At 41.7% G+C, this 22,429-nt stretch overlaps 1 protein-coding gene across 3 annotated transcripts in view; it reads left to right on the top strand.

Moving 5' to 3' along the window:
* The window catches only part of LOC144693723 (period circadian protein homolog 2-like), a 77,894-nt gene that overhangs the window by 29,375 nt on the left and 26,090 nt on the right, over positions 1-22,429 (top strand). For all 3 annotated transcript variants that reach the window (XM_078563662.1, XM_078563660.1, XM_078563661.1), the window contains 12 exons: positions 497-548; positions 3,380-3,522; positions 4,936-5,014; positions 5,693-5,799; positions 8,322-8,475; positions 11,238-11,346; positions 11,457-11,588; positions 14,805-14,913; positions 16,245-16,413; positions 18,325-18,431; positions 18,943-19,134; positions 20,783-21,049. In XM_078563662.1, the coding sequence (XP_078419788.1) occupies positions 497-548; positions 3,380-3,522; positions 4,936-5,014; positions 5,693-5,799; positions 8,322-8,475; positions 11,238-11,346; positions 11,457-11,588; positions 14,805-14,913; positions 16,245-16,413; positions 18,325-18,431; positions 18,943-19,134; positions 20,783-21,049 (1,620 nt within the window). The remainder of the gene's footprint in view (positions 1-496; positions 549-3,379; positions 3,523-4,935; positions 5,015-5,692; positions 5,800-8,321; positions 8,476-11,237; positions 11,347-11,456; positions 11,589-14,804; positions 14,914-16,244; positions 16,414-18,324; positions 18,432-18,942; positions 19,135-20,782; positions 21,050-22,429) is intronic.

The raw sequence follows: 22,429 nt of genomic DNA, 5'->3' as shown, positions 1-22,429 counted from the left end.
AAAGTGTTAAAAAGGTCAAGAAATATTGATTTTGATAAAAGGAGTGGGAGAGACAGTGGCACTGTTGCATTCCACTTAATACAGAAACCTTGTTCCAGATCTCTTACTCCCATGTTAAGTAAAAAGCAAATCAATGCCTCTGTCCTTGCCTCTCCTGATTCCTATAAATTGGTGGATCTCTGCTCCTCCTGGCTCAACTGGAAAATGTTGTTTTTCTTTTCTCTTACTTGGAAGTGGTGAGCAACTTGTTTTTGTTTTTACAACAAAATACACAGGAAAAATATTGCATTGGTTGTGAAAATTATTGCCAAATGTAACTATTTTAGATTTGATTCTTTTGTGCCGAGTCACTTAAGCCTTAATAACCTTCACAAAACATTAGGTTAATAGTGAAGTTGCAGGGAACAGCAGAGTTTTAAGACCATCTTTACTTCTTTTCTCCCCTTCCAACAATTTTATTGTGAAGCTGTAATTTGTTACTGTAACTGTCTTTCAGATTCATCATCTCCAGATTGTATGCAAGAGAAGTCTTTCTTTTGCCGTATTAGGTGGGTACTCAAAGGACTGGAGTTTCTCAAACTGAGGAGTTTGTGCAAAGGAAGAGTAGGAATAAATCATATAGACAATGATGCCATCTGAGTGGTAAAGAGGAAAATTAAATTAATCATCTGGGGTGATGCTTTTGAAAATATTCCTTCAATTTGCCTTTTTAATATTTGCATCATGTTGATTTGTGGCTTTTGGGTTTTAGGAGTTTAAAATTGGTGGTAGTTCAATGTTAAAACTCATGCCACTACCTGCTGATAGGTACCTTTTGCCCACAGAGTTTGCTAAATGTTGTATGCTGAAGCATTTCCATTTATAATACAAGGGCACCTTGAATCTGAAAGATTAGTGATCCTCAATAAGGTGGGGTTGGTGTTCTAAATCTTGCATTCACAAGAAGTTGATCGTTCATTAAGTAGAACACTCCAGTGACCTCAGAGGAGTAAACGAGCAGTGTGATCTTTTGCAATCTGCTATGATATCCTTTTTGAGCTCTTTGTTCTGTCAACATTTTGTTCTTCTCAAAGTTGGGAGTAAACTTAATTAAGGGATTTGTTTTGTTCATGTTCTTACTTTGAACGCTGAATGCACTCTGGAGTCATCTAATCCGTTTGTACAGATTCTAAATATTTGTGTTTTTAATGCTTAATTAAAATTAATAAGTGCATGAGTGTGTGCGCTTTTTTATTTTAATTTGACCCTGATCAGACAGACTTCAGGGTTTAGTAAATGAGACGGAGTTTCCATATTTATTCTTCTCTGTCCTTCAGCTCCCCCCCGCCCCCCGATCCCGTCCAAAGTTTTGTATTGTCCTTCTGTACTGTGAAACCATTTTGCACTTGTATCTTCATTCAGCAAACTTAAAGAGAATAGTTCAACCAGTGTCAGTAGGTAACATGTTTGCCTCTGAACCAGAAGACTGGGGGTTCAAGCCCCACTTGAGGACAAAAGTCTTGGCTGACACCCCAGTGCTGCATTGTTAGACTTTTGGATAAGACATTAAACCATGCTTGTCCAACCTTCTTGCATGGGGGGGCCACATTTCAATTTTTCTCACTGAGCTGCTTGAGTGTTATCCTTGTGAATGGGGACAAGCTTTGGGGAGTCAGGAGGTGGGATACTCACTGCAGAATTTCCAGCTTTAGACCTGCTTTTGTGGTCACAGTATTTATATGGCTGGTCCAGTTCGGCTTTTGCTCAGTGGCAACCTCAGGATGTTAATAGTGGGGAATTGAGCAATGGTAATGCTGGAATTTTCTAGCCCATCACGCCAGCGGGATCATCCGGTTCCTCCAATATGAATGGAGATTTCAATGGCTTGCCGCCCCGGCCGCGAGGGATCCTGCCCCAGCAGGTTCTGGAAAATTACGGCCACGGTCGTTGTCAGATTTTGCTCAACTCCCCTGTCCTTTCCCACGTCCTTTTCCCCGATCACTGACCTCCTGGCATCACCTTCCACCTCCCCACCGTCACCTACCAACCAGAACCCTTTTCTTTCCTGGATGTCCAGGTGAATGAGTGTATTCCCTACCTTCCTGAGAACCCCACCCCCATTCACATTGACCTCCCTGAGCTCCTTCCCACCCCCAGAGCCTGTATCTGTTGCAGAGTCCCCACCAACCACTCTGGTCGCCCCTTCTACCGCTACTGTTGCACCCACACACTCCTACCCTTCCGGCTCACTCTGCCTCCTCTCATACTCACCATTCCCTCGTATCACGCCCACCCTTGGTTCGCTCCCCAGGAGGCAGTCACACAGATCCCTCCCGTGCCTGTTGACCTAGACATCTCACTCCACAACCCCACCCCCCCCAGACTCCTTTTCCCCCTCCGAACTCCTTCTTGGCCTTGGACTCTCCTTCCCCCTCTCTGACTCCTTGACCCCCACCACCGCTGCTCTGGACTCCTTCCCCACACCTTCCTCCCCAGTTGCTGCATTCTCTGCTGTTACACCCTCCCCACCCAGCCACTGGACTCCCTACTCCCTCCCAACATCACCTCCCCCCATCCCGGACACCTTCCTCTCCCTCCTCAACAATCATCCGTAGCAGCCCGTGATGTCCCAACGGAGACCTCCCACCTTCCGCAAACTGCTCTGTGGCGGAGCCATGTCCATGAGAATCCACCCAGCATGCAATGCATGTGTTCCTCCAGGGTCTGGTAACTGTAGGGCTCCGGCATCTTCTGCTCCTCTGATGTCCACAAAGTGAGCAAGGCCCTAATGTTAAGTCCTGACTTCTGCACGTCACACTTGTCAAGACATTAGGTGGGATGTTCCGCACCCGCCTGCTGCCGTGATCTTCCGGTCCTGCCACAAGTCAATGGGCTTCTGGCTGGGGCGCCGCCTTGCCCACGGCGGGTCCCGCCCGCGACAGGACCTTAAAACCCTGGCCATTATCTGGACTAGCGTGTTTTCCCACTGATGTGGGCAGTCAGTAATTGCTGCGGGCAGGCAAGATGATGAGATGCAAATGCATTGAAATTAGGTTCCTGATGTTGGATGGCAGGAACAGCGGCCTGCCATTGACTGGCGGAGCGAATGATTGCAAGCTGGTTCACAATGGCATAAAACCAATTTTTGGCCTTCTGGCCATATTGACTGCTCATGCCTGCCATGATGCCCAACGCCAACAGGGGTGGAAAATTCCAACAGTGTTTTGAAATTGGGATGACAAACCACTATTTTTGTAGCTTAACATGTTGCTTCACACCCTTGTTACTCATAAGTATAGGCTCAGAAGTTGATGGGGGTAGTTTTGTTGGTTTTTATGGTGAATATTATTTTTTGGATTGGTTGTCCTACTTTGTATTTATGCTGGCATCTGTTTCACAGTGGAGACCGGCAGCGAGATCATGGCATCCATTACTATCCCTTTCGTATGACTACTTATCTTACAAAGGTGCGGGTGTCTGAAGATGATGACGATCAACTGTGTTGTCTGTTGCTTGCTGAAAGAGTGCACTCAGGCTATGAAGGTAAGAGTTTTCTGGTTTTGATATGACATGCTGTGCATAAGAGCATATAAAAGGAGAAAGGTTCCTTCAACTCTCACTGAGCCAGATTCCCTCCTTCCAATTAATTTCCGAGATAAATGAATATTTTAGTTGTGAATGATTTGCACTTTGCAACTCTTTTTGTTCAACTTGGACTGATAACTTTTCACATGCCATATATGTAACCAATAAGTACACAAGACAGATATGTCATATAGTATTTGATCACCTGTGTAGATCTAAGTGAGTATAGCTACATTCATTATCTCACTGCAGGCTAGGTACACATGTGCAATAGCCTTGTTAACAACTATATAGATCAGGATGGGAGACAATCTCCTTTTCCAAAAAATGTACTTACGGTGGAGTCTCCAATATCTTCAAGTCCACAGGAACACTAATTTTGTATTGAGGTATCTGCTCTTGGCCTGATCCTACATCCTATGCTGGCCTCATTATAACTCGCTAATTAATGAATAAACCCACTATTAAGTGACCCTTATTGAAATCTAATGTTTTGAATGCTGCTGGGGCCATCACTTTCCAGCCAACAAACCTAGTGACAAATGAGAACAATGCTGACTGTTCTGACTCCCAAATTCATCATTCTGCTACTGACTTGAGAGTCAGTGAGTAGCAGACCAGAATTGGTGAGTAATAAGGGGGACAACCACAGAATTGAGTCCGACCAGTTTTAAATACAATATATGCGTGCAGCAGTCTAGAACAGTTGGGAGACCAGCTAGATGCTCCTGGAGAGTGGGAACAGCTGAGAAGCAGGTCAGTGCATTTGTGTAAAGCTATAGATAACTTTGATATGTTGAGTTTTTACTTTGTTATGTCAAAGTAAAATTCAGTACAGTTTTAGTCTAAAGACAGGGACCAAGCAGAGAGGGTTTATAGCAACATCTTCAATATCACACGGTTCATTATTTGCAAGATCGTATAACGTAAACGTACCTGTTATCGGTCAGGATTGTAGGGAACATTATTCTAACCAAAATAATGGTAACGTCCTATAATTTGTAAATATTTGTGCAGTTAGATTATTTTCAGCTCCAAGTAAATGAATATTTATTCATATTTTGTATCTTAAGTTTTAGTAGGATCTGCTTTTAAATTTTGTATGAATTTTTTTTATACAAAAGCTTCATTTGACATGTTCGTTAACTACTTACTAAGGGTGTTTGAGTAAAACCATGGATGTGTGAATTGTTGGATCAAGCGGTTTTTTTCCAAGTTAGTTCACAAATGCCATTAGGGAGTTGTTTTACAATAATAGTTATGCTTCCAACCTAAGTTAGCCAAGTGGATTCTGTAATATTAAAATCATTTTCCTATTTTAATGTCTATTTTTATGTCTGCCAATTTCATTGAAAAGTAACTTGTTTTCAGCACCAAGAATTCCTCATGACAAGAGGGTTTTTACCACGACTCACACACCCAGCTGCGTGTTCCAAGATGTTGATGAGAGGTATGAGTCCACTACTTCGGTTTTCTAACCAATATGCATATGAAAAATCTATTTACAGCAACTTGAGAACTTGGTGCTTTTTTTTTAACTGAAAATTCCAACCCTTTTTTTTTAAGTTCCAATAAACTATTTAAAATTTAGTTCCACCTTAGTGGGTATCATGTCAAAGTGATCAAAAATGTTCTGAAAACCTACCTTTTCATGTGGTTTGCAATGTCCCCTGCTGACTAAATGGTGTATATGCGATGTTTACATTTTTTATGAATATTGTACCTAGCTGTCATTTCCAAAAAAAAGTTTCATCATTCCTCCCTCACTTTGTTGCACTCCTTGTCCTTCCCCAAGGTAAGTTGCTTTCTCCTACTTTCTTACAATGGAGTGCATCATGCTGGCCAACAGAAGGAACAAGCAGGTGGTGAATAGATATTGAAGGTTGAGAAATAAGGTGGAAAATATCCAATTATGGAAAACAAAGCATTAGCATGAAAAATAAATTGGTGTTTCATTTGTCATAAGCTACGGTTATTGGGGTTTTTGATTCTATTCTGTTCATCCAGTTTGTATGCTTTTTGTCCATTATTTGTCTATCAAAGCACAGGAGTTCCATTTACACATTTTAAAATATTATTGTAGATGTACATTGTATGGAATATCAGAATCTTCAATTTTCTTTTAAAGGGCTGTTCCTCTGTTGGGTTATTTGCCTCAAGACCTCATAGGGATGCCTGTGCTGATGCATCTGCACCCAGATGATCGGCCTTTGATGCTAGGCATCCATAAGAAAAGTAAGTTTGATGCTAATTTTAAAAAAAAAATGACGAGTACGATTTTTCTCCTTGCTTTGAATTTATCTGCTATGAATGTCAGCAGTGTTTCCTAAGGAACAGACTATTGATGCCCACTGTGATGTGAGCTATGCTGATGTTATTTCATTTGGATCTGGCCAGTGTATTTTTTTAAGAGGTAAAGAAAAACTGAATCGTTTATAGTATTAACAACAAGACTGCAATTTTGTCTAAGCGAAGAGAGGGCCAAGATGTCAAATTAAACTACCCCCATGGGGTAGACAGGCTATTTTTCAAAATCTTTTCATGTCTTAGCTGCTGGTGCCAGCTCCCTTTCTAAAATTGGATGGTGGGTTGGATTAGGTAACTCCTTCCCATTTTGGGGGCAGTTTTGACTATTATTGGTGCTAATGTAATTGCACTTTGCTGCAGCCAGAGGCCAGAAGTTTCTTTACTGCTGGTAGCATCTGCGCCCACGTTAAGAAACATGGGCCTGAATTTTTCAGTTGGCGGGCGGGCTCAGCAGGAGTGGGCAGGGACAGCCGCGGAGCCAGTCATCGCCCGTGATCAGCTCTGCACTGCCATTTTATGCACGCGGGCCAATTAAGACCCGCCCAGTGTAAGACATGAGCCGTAGCACTCAGCGCTACATGTGCGGGCGAGGGGGCGGGGGGGTGGTGGTGGAGAGTCAAGGCCAGTGCTCTTTCGTGCATGCACACGAGCTGCCTCCGAGATTGAAGGATTGTTAAAAATAAATAAATGGATAAAAAATTTAATTCAACATGTTCCCTCATGTGACTCTGTCACATGAGATGGGACATGTCTTTATATTTCAGAAAGTTTTTTTATTTAATTAATAAAAGTTTTAGGAAATCTCATCCTGCTCGTGGATGAGGTTTCCTAAAAAACATGGAGGCCGCTCAGCCTTTTCGCTTGCCCGCCAACCTTAAGGTTGGACGGGCAGCGTAAACAATTCCATTAGTTAAATCGTTAATGGCCTTAATAGGCCTATTGGTTATCGGCAGCGTGCCCGCCGAACAAAACATCGTGAGACAGCGCAATGACATCGGGACGCACGCCTGAGATCATCACGTGTCATTTAACACGTTGCGTTTGGGTCCGCTCCCACACGCCGACTGAAAAACTCAGGCCATGAGAATAGACCATCCAATTCATAATGTCCCTTCTTTCCAGGTTCCATATAGAATCATTATGCAGTTTCCTCCCAGCCACACCTCTGCAAGTGGACTCACTTGCTACCAGCTGAAATGACAATCCTTCTAATTGTGAGAATTAATAGCTTGAATTTCTAAAGGTGATGCAATTAAAATGTAAGGAAGTAAAATTCATGTTGATATTTTGCTTCAGGTCACCAGCCATGATCTAATCAAGTGGCACAACAGACTCAAGGGCCTGAATGGCCCACTGCTGTTTCTATTTGGACTCCTATATGAGTGATTATGAATTCAGGATTTAATAAAAGGATAGGTGTATTGACAAAATTTGACACTTCCAGTTTTGTCTTTACACTGCGTATGCAGAGACACGGTTAAATCTTTATTTTGCGTTAACTGTTTGTGCCATGTTTATTTGATTCTATTTTTTTAATGGTCAAAGAAGAAGATAACACCTTAGTAAGAATTAACTTGTTAAATTCATGGGGCAGAATTTTCTGCCTGTCGGGCGGGCGGGCCCGACCCAATCTCCGGTGGGCGGAGAGCCGATCCCCACCGGAGAAGCGGGTCGCACCGCCATTTTACGTGGGGGGGCCAATTAAGGCCCGCCCAGCGTGACGTCCCGGCGGGAAGCGCTTTGATCTTCCTGTGTGGGCGGAGGGATTTCCCCAAAAGCGAGAGTGCGCTCTTTTGCACATGCGCACGAAAGAGCGCACATCTCCCTGAGGCAAAGTGCAGCCTCAGGGAGATCGCTTCTACTTTGAAAATGATTAATAATAGAGAAAAAAAAATTCCCTAACGTGCCCCTCATGTGACAATGTCAGATGAGATGGGACATGTTCATAATTTACAGAATAACTTTATTAAACTTTTTAAAACCCTGCACGAAACCTCATCCCGCCGCTAGATGAGGTTTCATATTTTTTCTAGTTCCCGCCAGGGCTCCTGGCCTGCCCACCAACCTTAAGGTTGGACAGGCAGGTCCTTTTAATTGTTTAAATAATCCTGTCAATGGCCTCTATTGGCCATTGACAGGTCGGCGGGCCCACAGCTGATTTTGCTGCACCCCCGCCTTCCTGAAAATTTAAATGGGGCGCGGTGACATCAGGGGTTCTACCCAACATCATCCCGCGTCTTTTTACATGTCGGCGAGCGGGCCCCGCCCCCTGCTCGCCTACGGCAAAATTCTGCCCATGGTGTTTTTAATGCTGCAACAGTGTGCAATCACTGCATGATTTCAGTGTTATGGTTTGAGTATTTGTTGGATTGTTGGTGATTGAGTTACCAGACGTAAAAAATATCAGCTCTTTGTTGTATTTTTTAAAACATGTTCATTTTTTCTTTTAGTACTGAAACATGCTGGGCAACCTTTTGAACATTCACCTGTCCGATTCTGCTCACGGAATGGTGAATACATCACCATTGACACCAGTTGGTCAAGCTTTGTTAATCCATGGAGCAGAAAAGTATCCTTCATAATTGGAAGGCACAAAGTCAGAACGTAAGTAGTTTTTTTTATCAAAATGATTTATTTGATTGAACTTGAAATTTGGAAGTGATTAAAAAGAAATAGAATTAAATCTAGGGGTAAAAAATTGGATTAGGCCATTAATCAGCATGAAGAACCCGTGCCCATTTGTAGCAATGCAGACACCATGTAAAATACGTGCTGCCTGCTAATTTAATTAATGGTGTCATGTAGCCAATGCCAAACTTGCTGTGGAGTTGCTGTATCAAGGAGGTGGTCCAAGTTCATGCAAGGCTAGCACCACTTGATGCTAGCCTACACTGCTTCAAGCCAGCTTGTATCTCTGGTGCCCCTGCTGGAACTGGCTCAAGAAGAGTCTCTTGGACAAAAGAAGAGTGGTAATGGCGCAACAGACCAGGAAACATGCTCCAAGATTCTCTGCTGCAGCATTGAAAGTTGACAGGAGCAGAGAGGTCATCTAGGCACTGGTGCACATGTTCTGCTATATCCTCCACAATGTAGCCATCATGTAGGCATAGCCCTTGCCACCAGCGACAAAGCAAGAAGCTCAGGAGGAGGAAGGGAAGAAGCAGCTGGCATAATTCCAGTGAACACAACTCCAAATCCCCACTGTATAGTAGTTCCATATCTTATCTTTCCTCTACTACGAACCATCACAGTATCATCTTGGCCACAATCCTGGAATAAAAGGAGCAACAAAATAACCATTCCATACCCTCTTTATCCAAGTTGGGGATTTGGGGTTGTGTTCACTGGAATTGTGCCAGCTGCCTCTTCCCACCCTCCTTCTGAGCTTCTTGCCTTATCCCTGGTGACAAGGACTATGCCTACATGATGGCTTAATTGTGGCAAATACAGCAGAATACTAGCATGTAGAGAGCTCCTCCAGAGTGGTCCAAACAGCAGAATAGTTGCCTCAGGACCCTAATGGTCTTCTCTATGATGTTTTGCATGGCTCATTACACATATGCTGGCCATGTGTGGGATAGGTTGTGGTGTACAATCATGAGCCAGGTTTAAAGAAGATTGCCCTTGTGGCCTAGCAGTCATCCTTTGCTTCGATGTGGTGGCTGAGAGACTGAGGGAACAGCAGGTTGCTGCCAATTGAAAGCATTGTGATTGCTGCCAGCTTAGTGGGCATTCTCTGCATTATTGGTCACATATCAATTTCACATTCAGCGAATGATAACCTTTACAGTTGCAGAACTTCTCTGCATTTAGATGTGGCACTGACAAAGTCATATGTGGCACTCATTGGCACACTGGGGAAGCCCACTATCCTGAGAGAGCCCTGTACACACTGCCTGCTTTCCTCTGTTCACAGAGAACGCAATGAGCTCTGCTCTCCTGGCATAAAAAACATCTGTCACCTCTCTGCAGCAGAGAGGCATTACATATGTCATTTGCTCTAGCCTGTATGGTGAAAAAACAGAGCCACAATCACCTTTTCAACCACTGGTAGTGCTGTGCTTGCCCAGTTCTGATGTTGTAGGTTCTGTGAACATCTCTTTCATAAAGTGCAGGTGAGACAACACTGCTCCTGGTTGAGGTGGAGGCAAGAGAAATGCACCTGGACAGTCCTGAGTGGATAAGGCCTCCAGCTGAGTGCCCTTCTACCCTACTCCTTCGCTGCCTCTGCTCAATTTCCCCCTCATGTTGCAGCTCAAGGGGAATTGCAACTGTGGTACCGTGCATGGGAGAAAGTGATCCGACCACAATCCATGCAGACACCACAAGGTCTTCTCCATGTCAAGAACCACTTTTTCTCAACTTTACCAACTCCTCAAAGCACTAAGCAGTTCCACAAACACAAACAGAGCCAGTAGAAATGAATCAGCAGCTAGCCTGAGAGTAACTGATAATTCCATTAAATAGCACTAGTGATGGAGGAAGGGGGAGGGCGGTGGTGGCATATTTCCTGCTGCTGAGCACATGTTCAGCTGTGGTTATGTGAGAGCACGTTGTCTGGAATGAGAAGATCACAATTGGCAGCACTGACATGAAATCAGGGTTACACACTGACGTCACAATCTGCCTAATCTGTGTATTACAAGCATGTTCTTGATGCCCTTAACGAGATGGCATTCAGTGTGGGTTGTCAGTGCTGATATCACTTTGGTACCAAAATGGCACCTGTAGTGCCAAAAGTATGATGCTGTGGAACCTAATTTTGCAGCCAGCGTTTTTTGTTTTGCGTACACTGTTTCGGTGTAGAAGTGTTTCTTCTCCACTGATTTGTTTTCAACTAGATGAGCAGTTTGTAGCACTTGTACGTTGGTCAGATACTATGCGGGCTGCAGAAATTCCAAGCTGTTGGGTGGCTGTGGGAGGAGTTGAAAGAATGTGAAGAAAAATTTCATCTATTTACAAAATGCCCTGAAGGAATGATATTGTGTCACAACTGTTAAATAATGTACTTGTGTTAATGAACTTTTCTTTAAACTACCTTTAAAATAAATGAGGTTTTGGAGTATAATTTATCTAATTGATCAGGGTTTTATCCTTTTGGGAGGAAACTGGGGACAGAAATCAGAGTGAGGGTTGTTTCTGACCTTTTTTGCTCTGACCAGAGCTGTTCACCTCATGTCCCATGGAACAAAATTAGAAGCGATCTTTCTTTGTGAATACTTAACTGTCAAATGATGATAAAATCACCCTGAAAATATCAAATATTCCAAATAATGTGTATTAGAAATCTACGGAGAAGTATTTTTAAATGATATAAAAGAGGTACTCACTGCACAAAATCTCTACTTAACCTCTAATATATGTAGGGGTCCTTTGACTGAAGATGTATTTGCTAGTCCAGGATTTACTGAAATGAAGACACTCAATCCTGAAATACAGACTATCACCGAACAGATTCGTCAGCTCTTGCTACAGGTAAAGCTAATTCACATTGTTCAAACTGTACTCAGGCATTAACATAATTCATCTCTGGTTAGTACATTGCCTATTAAAACTTTTACCTTTTCCATCCCTTTCTATTTTAGCCAGTTTACAACAATGGTTCCAGTGGATATGGAAGTTTGGGAAGTAATGGATCTCATGCACAGTTCATGAGTGTAGCATCTTCCAGTGATAGTAATGGTAACATCAATGAAGAGAGCCACTGGGGCAAGCCTGTAAGTTTGATCTCTGTTGTGACCTATCCTATGCAAACAAGATAAGATAAATTGTCAACTTGTTACCCAGACAAAACTAGTGAACTGGTGTTGTAGAGCAGCCAGCCATAATTGAAACTGTTGATTTACATATCCATTGATTTTCATTGAAATTGAAGTTGGGCAGTGTTACGACTGGGATGGGAGGAGTGCGTGAATGATCAAACCTCACCACCCCACAGGCTGTACCATTAATTTAAATGTTTAATTTTTTCACCAAAATGGCCAATTGTGTACCTATACTTCTAGTACCCAGAAGAAAAGATGCTCCTTTCAGGCTTCTTTCAAAAAACTTAATGATTTAATTTATTATAAAACAAAATTACTTTTAAACAAGTTTCAAGAACTGATTGACACAAGATTGTAATCTGGAAGTGTAACTAGCGCACCACACACGGTTTCACAAAGCAGAGAGGCAGAGAGAGCTGGTCAGGGTAGCCTTTGGTTCTCGGCCTTTCCCCAACAAGACTGAAAGCAAAACCACAGGTTCAGACTTAAGGTTTGTTTCTGTCATGTGATTGCCTTTTTGTCTTCCAGCTTTTCACTAATTAAAGTGCTTTTTGGTCCAGAGCAAACAAGCAACTCCTTCTCAAGTACCATATAGCTTAGGTGGTTGCTTGGAAGAGGCCTGCTTGTCGACAGTTCCAAAGTGAACTTATGACCCTTTTTTTAAAAAAAACTCTCAGGCAGCCTCAAATGTCCAAATAATAAAAAGTAAATCCAGTCTCAAGAGAGATGATTCTAACAGCAGCTTCTATTATGAGTGCCCGATTCACCTGGGTTGCATTGAAACTCTGTCCCAGTGACTTTAAGTGGGCTATATTTCAACTTAAGTAAGTCCGCATTTTAAGTTGCCTCATTCAGTGTCATTCTGCTTTAACATTGAGTACATAATGGAGCTGGTGTGCGCACTTAGCATTGGGATTTCTGCTTTACCATTGCTTCATGCCAGGGCCTATGTAGCGCCGCATGACCTGATTGGCACATTTTGGACCAAGTGTAAGATGTGTTCGATTGCACTAGAAGCAGCAATGACTTTTTCTTAAAACTCTGCAATACAGTTTTGTTTAAAGAATATCTATGCCAGAAGTATTGATTGTGCAGCCTGCACGTGATATTCCTGTGACACACTCACTAATCCTCTCCTGCTTGCTGCTTTCCTAGCCGACTCTTCCACTCGTAACTCCTCTCACTCTCTAGCTTGCTTCCCCCCTCTCTCCACCCCTCTTCCAAGCCCTCACTCACAGCAAGGGTTCAGGAGAGGGAAGTGACAAACGCGAAGGAGGATTGGGGAGGGTAGTAGCGAGTGGGAGAAGCAATGAACAGGAAGGTCCAGGAGCGGGAGGGTTGGTGAGCTGGAGGATCAGCGAGCCAGGTGCGAAGTAGAAAGAGTTAGCATTTTAAAAATGTTTTTAAATTTATTTTATTTTAAAAAGTTATTTTGTTTATAAATGTAGGAATTTAGGAATGTACAGTATTTCAACTTACAGGGTATAATGTTTTAATCTTTTTTTCTGATGAGACAGCTCCTACCGAACATAACTACAACTTTTACATTGGTTATAATGGGAGAATCTGGTTTGCTTAACATTGTTCCACTTAAAGTTGCACTTTACAGGAACTTAACTACAACGTTAAGCAAAGACTTGCTGTTTATTAACTGTTTCTCAGTGAGCGACTGTGGAGTACAAGTATTTTCCCCACAGTTTTCTGCCACTGCCCTTCCTGTTGCTGTTGACACTGGCTCGGCTACTGTTACATGGGTTTTACCAGCCCTGTGATGCTTCAAGCAACTGATCTTCATTTGAACTTTGAGCATTGAAAGATTACTTCATGATGTATAGCATCAGTGCTGAGCCTTCTATTGGCCTTGGTTCAGTATTTAATGGTGCGCTTTTCGAGCAGGATTCATTATGTAATGACCACATGCGCCACCTTCCCTGTGCTATTCCTCCTGCCTCTTCCTTGCACTCCCCACCCCAAGAGAAAACTATCAGCCCAGATTCATTGAAGCTAATTGAGAGAATGCAGTTACCTAGCTGAGATCACTAATTTAGCTCAAGCTGGGTGTCAGATCTGAACCTCCTGGTTTGTTATGGTTGAGAGTTCATTATTTGTATCAAATCTGAGGAAAAACTCGCATGTGAGTTACCTGAAAAGGGAATAAATAAATGCCTTGTATCTTTCATTGTTCCTCATTTATACCGCTAATGCAAAATTCAAGTCTTTTAATAACTAGTAGTATTTAATTTCTATTTTGTGGGAATTGAATAATTTTTTTCTGTTATTTATGAATTGTAAATACTTGCAGTCAATTGAAAAAGTTGGTGTCATAGTCCATCTATAAGCCTGGAACCTTGGCACTTGAAGCAAATAGAACTAAAAGCTAGTCAATGAGAGAATCAATTAAATGAATGTAGCATAAATAGTAATGGAAATAGTTGGTCTAAGTGAAACACAAAAAATACAAAATGTCTGGTTGTAAGCCATGGTAGCCTTATAAAGAACTTGCATTTATATAACACCTTTCATGACCTCAGGATGCCCTAAAGCGCTTTTTAAAAAATATGTCATTGACTGTAGTGTAGTCACTGCTGGAAAGTAGAGAATTGCAGCAGCCCATTTTGCCTAGAAACAGCAAGGAAGTATATTTACTATATTGACTAAGGGATTAATATTGGCCTGTATCTGTCTGCTCTTCATATAGTGCAAGGGAATCTTTTACAGAAAGAAGATAGGGGCTCAGTTTAGCCTCTCATTGAAAGGCAGCTTCTGTGACAGCGCTCCCTTAGTACTGCATATGGATGCCAGCCAAGATTATGCGCTCACGTCTCTGGAGTGGGGCTGGAACCTACAACCTGGCTGAGCTGAGAATGCTACCACTGAGACAATGGCTAACTCTTAATTTGAATGTTGATTAGTCGAGCTAAAAATATTCGCCAGTTGAATTGAATTCAAACGATGTAAAGTAGTTAGTATGTTTTAATGAGTTAGTGACTCTGCCATCAAAGCTTTCATTATTTTTTGAGTTTTCAGTGATTTGCTGAAGTCTCAAGCCTTTTTGTCTCGTTCTTTGTGTAGTTTTGTCACATCTCAAAGGCAGATTTTGCCAGCTAGACAAAACATGCAGTCATTTTAGAGGAAAATTATAAGCATTCAATGCTTTGTTTCTTTCAGATGACGTTTCAGAAAATTTGTAAGGATGTGCATTTAGTCAAAAATCAAGGACAAACCATGTTCTTTGAGAGCAGAGGAAAGAGCGAATCAAAGCGCAGGCACAAAACTGGTAATGGGCTTAATTATTTTCCAGTCATTATCTAGAAATGCGTGATAAATTGGCTTGAGGTAATTTCGACTGAAATGCATCTTGACTTTGTACATGTGTTGAGTCTAAACAGCTGTTAGAGTTGCAGCTATTCATATCTGGTAGTTACGTTGGCAGTTGACGTGGAACAGCATTATTCTGTTTACCTGGACGGGTTGCAATAGTTTGGGGTCACTTGGAAAGGCACAGTAAAAGCAACAACTTTAAAACACTGTAGTTTATTTTTAAATATTACTGAAATATAATTCTACCTGAGTGTGGTGTGCTTTCCTTGTGTGTAAACATTCAGTTCCTGTCATTTTTGATTTTGTCTAAGTAATAACACAAAGCAAGAATGGGAGGAAGGAAGTATATTTGGCAACATGAGGAATTACAGTTTCGTGATACAAATATTTGAAGGGCAGTCATTTTAAAGAGGAAATCACATTATCTGAATTTTTAATTTTAACAAACAGTGATTCCTGGTTTCTCCTTGCCTCTCCACTTGTTTTCTTCAAAAAAAATCTAACTATAGAGCAGGTTCTTCAGATATGTGAAAATGTGAATGCTATTCCAAAAGTAGATGTGTTGTGCGACTCAAGGAGTGCATACATCTGATATTAGAAAGTTAACCAGGTTTCACATAGTACTTATCTTTTTAAAGTTCTAACTAAACATCTTATTCCTGATTCTCCGTGATTGTTGAATACCCTGCCAGTGTTCACTGACAAAGCTCTCACATGAAGAAAGCTCAATTTGATAGCTGATGTACTGGGGAGCCAAGTGCAGTACAAGTCACCACCTATTCTTTATATCGCAGGTTCCCATAATCCAAAACCTCAATTGTTAAACTATAGAATTACTTGGCTTTTCATTATTCTACAATGGTGTGTGCTGAATGATGCCCACCCCAACCATGTAGATTCATAAAAATTGCAAGTATTCACATATCATGTAACGCTGTATTGTGAAAGTACCAGTGAGCATCTTCAAACACAATTTAGGCATGCTTTGTATCTTGGAGAAGGATAAACGGATGGAGATTAAATTTTATATTAAATGATTTGCTGAAGTGTTTCCTAAATGTCTTGCAACTTAGAAACTGTGTCGATCCAGCTAAAATAGATGTTTTTTTCCCCCCATTTTAACTGAGGGGTATTTTTCTTTTTAAAAAATACCCAGTTGGGCTAAGATCCAATTTTTAGGCCAGTGGACCCAGATCAGTTCACTCTAAGGCTATGTTTAAAGTTTCTTTTTTAAGTTTCATGTTGGAAACAGCTTGTCCTAATGCTAGAAGCACATATGTTTTACAGTAACACAACAAAAAGAGACTAGCGGCCAGATCAGAGACTTTAAAGCCAGCTCATCCAAGGGTGCTTCACCTAGCAGTGCCATTAAAAATGTGCTCTTGGATGATTCAAGATGCAAGAAACAGCCAGTATATTGTTATCAGCAAATCAACTGCTTGGACAGCGTAATAAGGTGAGTGAGACCCTGGTTGTTTTCCTGGGGCAGGATTTTCAGGTTGGCGTGTGGGCATGTGCCCGACCCGTTCAAGCGTAAAATTGCACGTAATGACGTTGGGCGAGTGTCCCGACATCATCTCACACTCGTGCGATATTTCGGTCAGCGTGCACAAAAGTCGGAAGCGCGCCCGCCGACAATTAAGTGGACAATTAAGCCCATTAAAGTTCCAATTGTCCCGATTTTTCGTCATCCATCCAACCTCATGGTTGGAGGACGGGCGAATCAGCCAGGCGGCCTTTGCATTTTTGTTGAAACCTCAACCAATGGTGGGATGAGGCTTCCATTATTAAATTTTTAAAAAATAATAAAAATCTATGGACAGAATTTTTATAATATATGTTCAGGTGGCTTTTAGTGCTGCTTGGACAATTTTGTTCTGATTTTAAAATCTTTATTTAATATATTTGAAGTCTTCAGCTACCTGAGGCAGCTGTCTGCCTTCAAGGAGCTTTCATTCCGCTCTCGCCCGTGCTTACGTCAGCACCCGCCCTTCTCCTGCCCCCACTCCAGCAGCGCTGAGCATTTCAGCGCGCGCTTCACGCTGGCTAACCGTTAATTGGCCAGCCAGCATGAAATCGTGGTTGGGGGCCGATCGCGGGTGGCAGTCCATTCCCCAGCTGCTCCCGGGCCCACTGATCACACCTGCAAGCCAACCTTAAAAACCCTGCCCCGGCAGTTATGCAAGTGATGGCTCCTTTTGAAAGGGATGTTGTAGCTGGTTTGCATACTTGCAAAACTCCCTTTGTTTTAGATTTAATGCCAGGTCAGACAAAGCCGTGTTGTGCAAGTTGCAGAAAAATGCATTAACAAATCCTACATATCTTCAAACAACAAATTACCAAAGATAATCTCATCATAAATGTGAGCATAGGGATTTTATCTTTTGTAGCATTATTATCAAAAGAAAGTTTTAAAAATCTGTTGACAATATGACTTAGTTTCATTTTAATTTTAACTGTCCTAATTCTAAAAAGTAGGCATATATTTTGCTGTGATGCTGTGTAACAAAACTCAAGTGTACGGAACCAAGGTTTTAATGATCTTCCCAGCATTAAGCATATGATCAACTTTATTTTTGAAACTATAAAGGAATACAGGATAAAGCTAAAGGAAAAGTTGTATCGGAAACTTGTTAGCACGTTACGCATTCTCGGTACATCTCAAAGTTTTCATAGCCAGTGAATTAGCTACTATTGACATGTAAGAAAGTTCAGCAGCCCACTTTCTCATAGCAAGGTTCCACCCATGGCAGTAAGATGAATGGCCAATTAGTTTGATTTGCTGGCATTGGCTGAGGAATAATTGCCAGCAAGGACATTGGAAGCTCCATGCTCTTCGGGGCTTCCATTTAACATTAATACAAAAGCAAAGCACTGAAGGTGCTGGAAATGTGAATTAAAATGGAGAATGCAGGAAATACTTAGGACAGGCAGCATTTGTGGAGGTAGAAGCAGAATTAACATTTCAGATCGATGACCTTCCATTGGATGCTGCCTGACTTGCTGAGTATTTCCAGCATTCTCTACTTTTACTTCAACATTGCAGCTGAAAGACATTACCTCTAGCAATGCAGCACTCCCCAGCATAGATTGTCTTCAAGAATTAGAATTAGGTGTGTATAACTTTTTGGCTTGGGCAAGAGTGATACCATTGAGTCATCTGACACTTGTCTTGTAAGGTCTGAAAACCTTAAAATGCAGTTGTTGCTGCAGCTATATAAAATGTAACTTTCGTGCACTCCTTTTTTAGTAGTTGGGGTTGAATAGTAGCAATAGACTGTTTTAAAGTTGGTGTGGGGGGGAATATAACCCAGATTAACCGGTTCACCTCCTGTAGCATAGTTTATTTTGTCTCTGGTATTTGCAGGTATTTGGACAGCTACAACATCCCAAGCACTGTGAAAAGGAAGTGTGAGTCTTCATCAGCATCTGACGATGAAAAAGAAAAAATTCATAACATGCAGGTGCCTAAAGGTATTTCATAGTATTTTCTCATTTATCTAAACTGTCTTTGAAATACTTTATCAAAAATAACCCAGTAACATACAGTATGTGTAGAATAATTTGACATTTCTGACTTAACTGAAAACGAATAATTTAATCAGCAAGAATGATTGTGCCATGAGGTTCCTGTATGCATATTTACCCTGGGTGCCAACATTTTCTTTTGCTGTTGTGTACCAAGTACAAACTTTTCATGGCTCCTACCACAAAATTAAAATTCAGAATTTGTTCCACAAAGACAATCCATTAGAAGGAAAGCACAAACATGAATACTTGACCTACAGAAGTACTTTCCTTGGAGTTGCTAGCTTCCAGAACCAAAATTCTGCATGTAAAATACGCATTCTTAAGATTGTAAATAGAAAGTCTTATACATAAAAACTTCAGCTCTTGAATTCTTCATATGGTTGTCATCTATATTACAGAGTAGAAACAAAGTAGAAATACAACCAAATAGAAATAACTTCTGTTAATTTGGCAGAAGCATCACCATTACCACATCAGTCTGTCCAAGTTCCATTTAAGGCTGCAAAAGAGGTGCCCACTGGAGCTGTTGTTGGTACACCCCTAGCGCCACTCTCCTTGCCAAGAAAGGCAGCAAGTGTCACCAGCCAGTGCAGTTACAGCAGCACTATTGTCCACGTGGGAGACAAGAAGCTCCAAGCAGATGCAGGTACTGTACATGCTTGTTAAAGAGTATCAGTAGAATGTACAAGATAATTGTTTGGATAACATGAGTCCTAGTACAATTCATCTGTAAATTCTTAATGATGTGATCGGACAAGGAGTATTTAAGGAGATATATGATCAGTCAGCCTTTATGTATCTCTGTTGATTTTCATCCTATTTGAACTCAATGGAAATGAAAATCTAGGATAGATTTACAATGGGCAGCTGATCTGATATTACCAATTTTAGCACCCAAAATCAGAATTACCCACTTTATGTGCAGTCAGCTGTCTAACAACATAGTCTTCATACTTTCATAATTTCTGAACTGTAACTGCTGTGAACTGAACTGTGGGAAAGAATCCTTCCTCCTTTAAACTGAAATGTATCATTTTGTGTGGCCATCTGTCAGAATTGCTGCACACAGCAGTGTGAGAAACTGCATCAACGTAGCATTAATAGAGAGGCATTTAACAAATCTGAATGTTTCAGCGATCATGTTACTTGACTGTTAATTCAACCTCCCAAATTCCTATTGGACTCGCCTCTCCCTATTTCTATAACCTACTCCAGCCAAAGCTATATCCTCTGTGATCCTTCAATTCTGGACTTTTTGCACTTCCCCTATTTTAATTGCTCCAATATTGATGGCTGTACTTTCAGCTGGTTAGGCCCAAAATTCTGAAATTCGCTCCCTATTTCTTTCTTTCTCTGCCCCTCTCCCATCCTTTAAGATGCTTCTTTAAACTTACGTCTTTCATAAAGCTTATGATCATCTATCCTGTTACCTCTGAGGTTTGATATTAAATTTTCTTTGTGAAACGCCATGGCTTACTACGTTCAAGGTGCAATTTAAATGTAAGCTGTTATCCTCTTTCATTCAGTAAACAAACTTTGAAGCTGGAAAGAAAACATAAACTGTCTCGCACCTAGAGTTTAAGAATTTTAATAATTCCTAACTGAGTCTTTCTTAAAAATGTTACTTCTTTTAAAACAAATAGATCTTTGAAACTGGACCAACTTCGTCAAGTTCAAAATACAGCAATGAACTGTTTAAGCATCATTTTTCCGGAATCAATTTCAGTTCAACAGTGTGATACATTAGCAATCATCAGTTTGCAATTTTTGATTTTCTTTGATAATTATTCTCGCGAAGTATCTTGGAATATTTTGCTCCTTTGAAGGTCTTACATAAATGCAAGCTGTTGTTGTAATGTCAAGCTTATTTTTTTCATCCCCCAGTTGCTTCCCACTTCTAAGGGCACAAACTCCTTCTCAGGAACAGTTCCGCTTATGTTGATAGCTGGCCACTTATCAATGAAGCTTCAAAGCTATTAAACTGTTATAATCCACCATAGCTGTGCTTGATACATAATCATGTTTGCATGCATGCTATGTAGCACAGATATTTATTTTTCCTTTCCACCCCAGCCCAGGAGTGGTGATACTAATTGTCGCAGCCCTACTGCAACTCTGGTTAAGAATATCTAGCAGCACACTGAAGAGGTTATACCTGACCTATATGACTTTGCAGCATCCGAATCTTTTATCCATTGATACTAATGGAGCTGCTAAATCAGATTTTTTGCAAACTTATTATCTAAAGTCTTATGCTTTCTTGCAACTACAATTATAAATTTGAAATTTGATAGAAATCCTGTTGGAGGATGGGCTTGGTATTGCTGATCCTGCAGAGAACATGGCATCTACTACGCTGGTCACCACTACGCCCTCTGTGAACCAGGAAAAGGAGCCATACAAGAAACTTGGCCTCACCAAAGAAGTTTTAGCGGCTCATACACAAAAAGAAGAGCAGATATTCTTGAGCAAGTTCAAGGAGCTGAGTAAATTAAAAACATTTGAACCTTCTTGCAAATCGTACTTACAGGATCAGTGCAAAGGATGTTCAGGAGATTATGGTAAGAACCTGCAAACGTGGCTTCATTTTACTTCTTCCCTTCAAATGCAAGAGCGCAAAGTATTATATGGTATAAGATCTGTTGAATTTGATGTAGCGTGTGAGAAAAGAAAGAATGAAAATTGATGCACTGTTACACGTTTTTGCATGTTAAAATGCTGTATATTGTCACGTACGATGTACACCTGTTTAAAAGTCCGGTTTAGCACCCAATTTTGAGCCTGAATGGCGACTATCATAATTGAAACTTGCTGGAGGTGCTGAAGCAGATATGTGCAGGTTTAGTGCTAATGTGATGCAATTTTTGTGGAGCAGCACTGAAGATGTGTGGTGGGCTGGCTGACATGCAGAAGGGGCAGAATATTGCTCTCGTTGGGTGGGCGGCCGCCCAACCCCGAGCGAGCGTAAAATGATGTGCGATGACACCCAGCAAGCATCCTGATCTCGCACTTGGGCGATATTTTAGTCAGCGGGCGCAAACGGGAGTCGGCGGCGCACCCACTGACAATTAAGCAGCCTCTTAAGGCCCTTACCTAATTGTTTGGAATTTTTCACTATCCATCCAACCATTCAGTTGGCGGGTGAGCGAAAAGGCCAAGCAACCTTTGTGTTTTGACGAAACCTCATCGGACAGGATGAAGTTTCGTCCAGTGATTTTTTTAAAAAAATTACTTTTTGCACTCATATTTTACATGTCGCATGAGGGGACATGTTTTCATTATTTTATAATTGTTTACATTGATAAAAATCTTCAGCTCCCCGAGGCAACTTTGTGCCTTAGGGAGCTTTTACTGCACGCCCCCATGCGCATGCGCGAACTTCACCGCTCAAGTTCCTGCCGCCCCCACCATGGCAGCACTGCAGCATGCAATTCATGCTGGCTGGCCGTTAATTGGCCAGCCAGTGTGAAAACATGGTCAGGGCCTGATCTCAGTCGACTTCCCGACCGCCCCTGGGCCCGCCTGCCGAGGGCAAAATTCTGCCCCAGCAATTTCACGAAAGCTCAGGTACTGGTTGAGAGGGTGCACACGTTCTCAGATGTGACACGGGAGGCCCTGTTTTTTTTTTCATTCATTCATGGGATGTGGGCATCTTTGGCTAGACCAGCATTTATTACCCATCCCTAATTATCCTTGAGAAGGTGGTGGTGAGCTGCCTTCTTGAACTGCTGCAGTACCTATGGTGTAGGTACACCCACAGTGCTGTTAAGAAGGGAGTTCCAGGATTTTGACCCAGCAACAGTGAAGGAACGGCGATATATTTCCAAGTCACGATGGTGAGTGGCTTGAAGGGGAGCTTCCAGGTGTTGGTGTTCCCATATGTCTGCTGCCCTTGTCCTTCTTGAAGGTAGTGGCCGTGGGTTTGGAAGATGTTGCCTAAG

This window comes from Cetorhinus maximus, chromosome 19 (genome assembly GCF_964194155.1).
Source record: "Cetorhinus maximus chromosome 19, sCetMax3.hap1.1, whole genome shotgun sequence".
In the NCBI taxonomy this organism is placed as follows: domain Eukaryota; kingdom Metazoa; phylum Chordata; class Chondrichthyes; order Lamniformes; family Cetorhinidae; genus Cetorhinus; species Cetorhinus maximus.
This window is presented reverse-complemented; position numbering and strand designations above follow the sequence as displayed.